At 39.8% G+C, this 5,349-nt stretch overlaps 1 protein-coding gene across 1 annotated transcript; it reads right to left on the minus strand.

The window, feature by feature from the left end:
* Nucleotides 1-367: 367 nt before the first annotated feature.
* LOC103928065 (mogroside IE synthase-like) lies at nt 368-2,080 on the minus strand. The gene is made up of 2 exons (XM_009337073.3): nt 1,372-2,080; nt 368-1,251 (listed from the first exon to the last, which is right to left on the minus strand). The coding sequence occupies exons 1-2, from the start codon at nt 2,026-2,028 to the stop codon at nt 526-528; spliced, it is 1,383 nt and encodes a 460-aa protein (XP_009335348.2). The 5' UTR covers nt 2,029-2,080; the 3' UTR covers nt 368-525.
* Between the last annotated feature and the right edge of the window lie 3,269 nt (nt 2,081-5,349).

A 5,349-nucleotide genomic window follows, 5' to 3' on the forward strand; every position in this document is an offset into this window, starting at 1 on the left:
ATTTCCAAACATATCTTGAATATCATTTGAAGATGTGGAAAAATTGTACAATAGTACTGTATCACGACGTCATCCGTGATACTTCCCTCAAAATCTGACATCTGCACAATTTATTAACAGTTGGACTAAACATATATTTAACTCTTACAAAATAAAAATTTTTAAAATAAAGGAAAAAAGCAAATAATTGCAACTCTTACAGAAGTTGAGACCTAAGGTTGAGTTGGACCAACACAAATATTCGATTCTTTTGCTACAAACCAAGATAATTATTCGATTCGATTTTGTCGGACTTCATTACTAGCTTTTTTTTTTAAGAATAATTTCGACAATACGAGGATAATTTTATTAATAACGAAAAAATATGTACACTTAAGCAGGAGGATATAAACCAAACTCCTCATAATACAAGAAAAAATGATAAAAAAAAATGCATAAAGAAGAGAAGGCATAAACTTTACTATTCTAGAAACAAAAACAACAAAAATACAAGGAAAAGATGGGGACAGGGGTTAGGTTTCATCACTAGCTTTGGGTCTGCAGTTTTGCAATAAACTCGTCAATGTTTTTGTCAGAGCTTCCGCCTTCATCCACAGCTTTACGGGCCAATTCTTTCCATTTCGCAGCGTTCTTCTGTATTTCCTTCCCTCTCTCCCCCTCCATTACTTCACTTATACATTGTTTTACTACCACTTGTCTTACAACCCCCTTCTCATCAGTTGGAGCTCTAACCCCTACTTCCCACACATCCATAATGTACTTGGCATTTGTACGCTGGTCACTCCACTGTGGCAATGCCACCATCGGAACCCCCAAACTCAATGCCTCCAAAGTCGAGTTCCAACCGCAATGTGTGACGAAGCATCCAACCGCCTTGTGAGCCAAAACTTCCATTTGGGGGCACCACGAAACCACTAAACCCTTCTCAGATGTCTCCTCGATAAACCCTTTTGGGACCTTGGTTGCTTCTGATTCTCTAACCACCCATAAGAAACTACTTTTGCTCCTCCTCAAGCCCCAAGCCAGCTCCTCCATTTGTTCATCTTCGAGTTCTGCTAGGCTGCCAAACGATACATAAGCTACGGAACCTTTTGGCCTCTCGTTTAGCCATTTTATGCATGCATCATTGTCTGATTTGAAGAGGTTGACACTGTATTCTTTGTCATCTTTGAGTCGCTTATTCAAGTAGTTGGACGGTATAGTTGGTCCAACGGTCCTCAATCGCCAAAGCTTAGCCATCCAATCCACCACCTAAGCAGAAAAATTAATAGCAATTAGATTGATTTATACTTGAACTAATTAAAAATTAATCAAATCAAAGCTATGGAACTGTGACTAAAAATGAGTGAGAGAACTTCACAATGTACTCACTTGTACTTCCAAGTCATAAAACGTGTTGCACAGGACCCAATCAGCTTTGTCGACATTCGAGAACTGACCCACAAGCACTCTGTAGGCAGCTGGGTAAGATCCACAATCCGAAACAAACGATGGCAAGTCCAAAGGACCAAGCGCTGGCAACCCAGGAAGTGAAATTTGAGACTGACCATCAGCAAGAGGAAGCTTCAACAGCCCTCTGTGGACATGGTAGTAGACATTGTCAACGGCACAAGACTGAGTGAAGAAAACTGCCCCCGCTATTCCAAGCTTCTTGGCAACATCCAAAGGCCAAGGCATGAATGCATCATAGACAACACAATCCACGGGGGACCCTGAATTCGAAAGCTTCTCAAGAAGCTTGCCCAAATGTTTTGACCCCACTTGCCGGAACCTCTCCAAATAGATGTCTATTTTTGTGTCCCCTTTCCCAGTTTCATCGAAGCCGTCGGAGATGGTCTCCCAAGCTGCGCAACTTGATCCTGAGCTGTGCATTGTCTTGTAGAGAAAGCGAGTCGTTACGAGTGTGACTCTCACTTCTTTGTGATCTAGAAGCTTGGCAAATTGGAGCATCGGATTAATGTGGCCTTGGCTCGGATAGGGTAAGATCAAGCAGTGAGCTTTGTAGGCTTTCAGCTGTCCTTTCTCCATTTTCTGCTCCAAAATTTGAAGCTTTGCACGGAAATGTGTTTGAATATTTAGGTGAAAATGTAGAAGCCAATTATATAGGAGGAGGAAGATGTAGTGCACAATCGGTCCACGAAACTGCAGATGTTGATTCCTTGGCAGGCAAGTCACATTTTTACACGTAGGATAATTTGGAAGGTTCTTAGTTTTGAACCAAAGTAAATTGGATACGTCTCTTCTTTTCTTTCTTTTTTTTTGTCAAAATTTGGATACGTCTCTTTGTTGCATATTAAAAGGTCCAAAAAGAGAAATATGGTTCTTGAAAACCTATTCAAATCAAGCAAAAGAAAAGTTTTGTACTCATTGCCAGTAAAATAAGTTATTGTGAATAATATTTTTCATCAACTTGGTGACTTTTCTAGTTTTGATTTTTTGTTTTCTTTTGTTTTATCTTTATTCTGTTTCTTAGTTTTGCTTTGATTTGTTCAATCTAATGACTAAAGAAAAGAATGGCATGGAGAGAGAGAGAGGGAGAGAGAGAGAGAGAGAGAGAGAGATGTATTGAAACCATTTTTCAAATATAATTGTTTTAGTCTTTGGGGGTTAACGTTTTATATGGTGCCAAAAATGTAAAGCAATAACATAAACAATCATTTCAAATTAAGCAAGTGAAGATGTTGATTGATCAATAAAGAAACAGGAATTTCTCCTAGGACCATGTTCATTGACCAAAAAACGTAAGCACGTAGACTTAAAAGAGAATAGCGGAATAGCACATAAGAGCATCTACTATTCAAGATGCAAAAGAGATGCAGAGCCGGTTTAAAATTGCTTTTGGAATGACTAAAAACGCTTTCATTTGCATTTGGCCGAAAAACAAAGAAGTGTTTTTGGCTCATAGAAGCGCTATTTCTAAAGAAATACTTATAAAAAATATAGCATCATAAATATAAACACACGCAAAATATCAAATCCAAAATTTACATCTCCAATTAAGTTCATCTCACAGGAGCAACAACAACATTCATATTTTTCACATTAGGAGTAGGGAGATGGTCTTGCTGACTAAGAATTAGACACAAAACAATGTCGGATGCACATAGAGCCACTGGGTAGAATTAGACACAAAACAATGTTGGATGCACTTAGAGCCACTTGGTTCCACATTCTTTAATTTTCATGCTAAGGCTTCCTCACGAGTTACAATTGTAAAGAGAGAATTATTGAGGACAGGAGATGGGGGATTTTCGAATGTTAAAGATGCCAAGACTTGAAGTTGGTAAGAGAGTGAGAATAAATGGTGGTTTTTGTGTGTAATTACAAGATACTATGTCAACATAATATCTTGCAATCAATTAGGAAATCAATTAGAAAATTAATTAATTAATTAGGAAATTAATCAATTAATTTAGGTAATTAATCATATTTTGAATGAAAAATGGAAGGTTACCTAGTGGGAAGGATTTGACGACGATGGATGAAATAGGTTTCGAATAATAACTTATTTTGATCACTTTTGACCTTGATTGTGCCATGATTGTCTGCTGCTTGCGCGTAGAAGTTCCAGTGTGCCTCGAGGGTAATATTGTCCTTTTTCACCTCACAAGTACACGTATCGCCTTCATAATTTTCTTGATTATCTTTTACTCCACAAATGACCCACAACTGTTGGGCTGCTCGCAGGAAAGGGCAGCAGTTGTAAAGATCTCTAGCTTTGATGCAGATTCTCATTTGGACTTGGAATTAGATTCTTCTAGGAAAAGGAAATAAATTGCCTCCAAAGCCTATTTAAGCCTACCTTAAGTAGGAGATTAAATAAACTTCGGTGGGCAATTATTTGTCCCTACAAGAAAGAGAGAAAACTAGAGGATATTTGTTCTCCCTCCCTTAGCACTCTTCTTTGCTTGCACATGCAAAGAACCGTCTTCCGTTGATTTTTTTTATCTTTTCCACGCCGCACCGATGTAAGAAAAACTTAATTCTCCTTGTTTTCTTCTTGGGTAGGGCTGTCGCGAGGCAGCCATCGAGGTGGTGCGGCACATCAGCTGACATAGGCCAGGAGTTGGTTTGGCATGGACTAAGGAGGTGGTGTGGCAGGGGCCATCATTTATGTTGCTCGGCTTGACTGAAGCCAAGGATTGGCTCGGCATGGACCGAGGAATTGGCTTGGGCTGCCTTATCTGTGCTGTTTGCCAAAAATGAGGAAACTGCTTAAGTTTGATTTCTCAACTGCCGTAGATAGAGTAGTCAAAGATGGAGCTGCCAAGATCAAAGCTATTGAAGATGAGGTATCGGATGAGCGAATTATTAAGTGCAAAGTTGTTGCTACCCCTTGACCATTCGATGCCTAGTTGGTCTTTAAGCATTCGGTCTTTTGAGCTATATGGCATACTCGCACTAGAGAGCTTACCCATACGGGTGTCGGAGAATTGGTTTACCCTTTCGCACTAGAGTGCAATTAATTTATCCTCTTACACTAGAGAGCATACCCAAATGGGTGTTGGGAAATTGGTTTACCCTCTCGCACTAGAAACCTTACCTAGATGGGTATTGGGGGATTGGTTTACCCCCTCTCGCACTGGAGAGCCATTAGTTTACCCTCTCGTACTGGAGAGCTTAACTAGATGGATGTCAGGGGATTAGTTTACCCTTTTGCACTAAAGAGCTTGGAAGTCGTTGTCATGAGTTCAGCTAAGAAAAGCTGGGCTGCTGGACAACTGAAATAATCCTCAGCCAGTGAAGTCTTGTTTGCCGATCTGCTTGAGACTTCGAGTTGCTTGTGGAACTCACATAAGTTCAGACTTTCTTCAAGTATTGTGCCATCATTAGATGTTTCATCATGTGCCCTTCTGAGGCTTGGTTGGTGATCAGCTGAGAATCTGAATAAATTGCAAGCTTCTTAACCGCTAAGTCTTTCGTTGGCAGAAGCTGTTAATAAAGACTTATGTTCTACTTCATCGTTGGATGTTTTGAAATTTGAAGTGTCATAGGCTTGGTCGACACGATGAGGAGCTTTAGGGCAAGATCGACAAGGCTGGTAGCTGTGGTGCAAGATCAGCATGGTTAGGAGCCATGGTGATATATATCTCGGTGAGACTTTTTAACATTACTGGAGTTGAGTACCACTCCTTGTAGTTCTATGCAATGAAGTTGTTATGATTGATTCAGTAAGTTGTTGCTTAACAAGTGGTACAACTTCAAGTTCTTCAAAACCAGTGGAAACAATCTTCTCTTACTGACTTCTTTGTTGCTCCACTTCCATGTCACTTCCTCACTAAAGATGACATCTCTACTAACTAGTTTGCCAGTTAGTGATTTGTAGAGCTTGTATGCCTTGGACTTTTC

The sequence above is a fragment of a genome, unplaced genomic scaffold, assembly GCF_019419815.1.
Source record: "Pyrus x bretschneideri cultivar Hongxiangsu unplaced genomic scaffold, Pyrus_bretschneideri_v1 Contig77, whole genome shotgun sequence".
NCBI classification, from domain to species: Eukaryota; Viridiplantae; Streptophyta; class Magnoliopsida; order Rosales; family Rosaceae; genus Pyrus; species Pyrus x bretschneideri.

Excerpts from the sequence above, each read along its gene's own strand:
- LOC103928065 (XM_009337073.3), bottom strand. The coding sequence starts at position 2,028 with ATGGAGAAAGGACAGCTGAAAGCCTACAAAGCTCACTGCTTGATCTTA. Across the intron at positions 1,252-1,371 it reads TTTATGACTTGGAAGTACAA|GTGGTGGATTGGATGGCTAA; the intron begins GTGAGTACATTG and ends TTTTCTGCTTAG.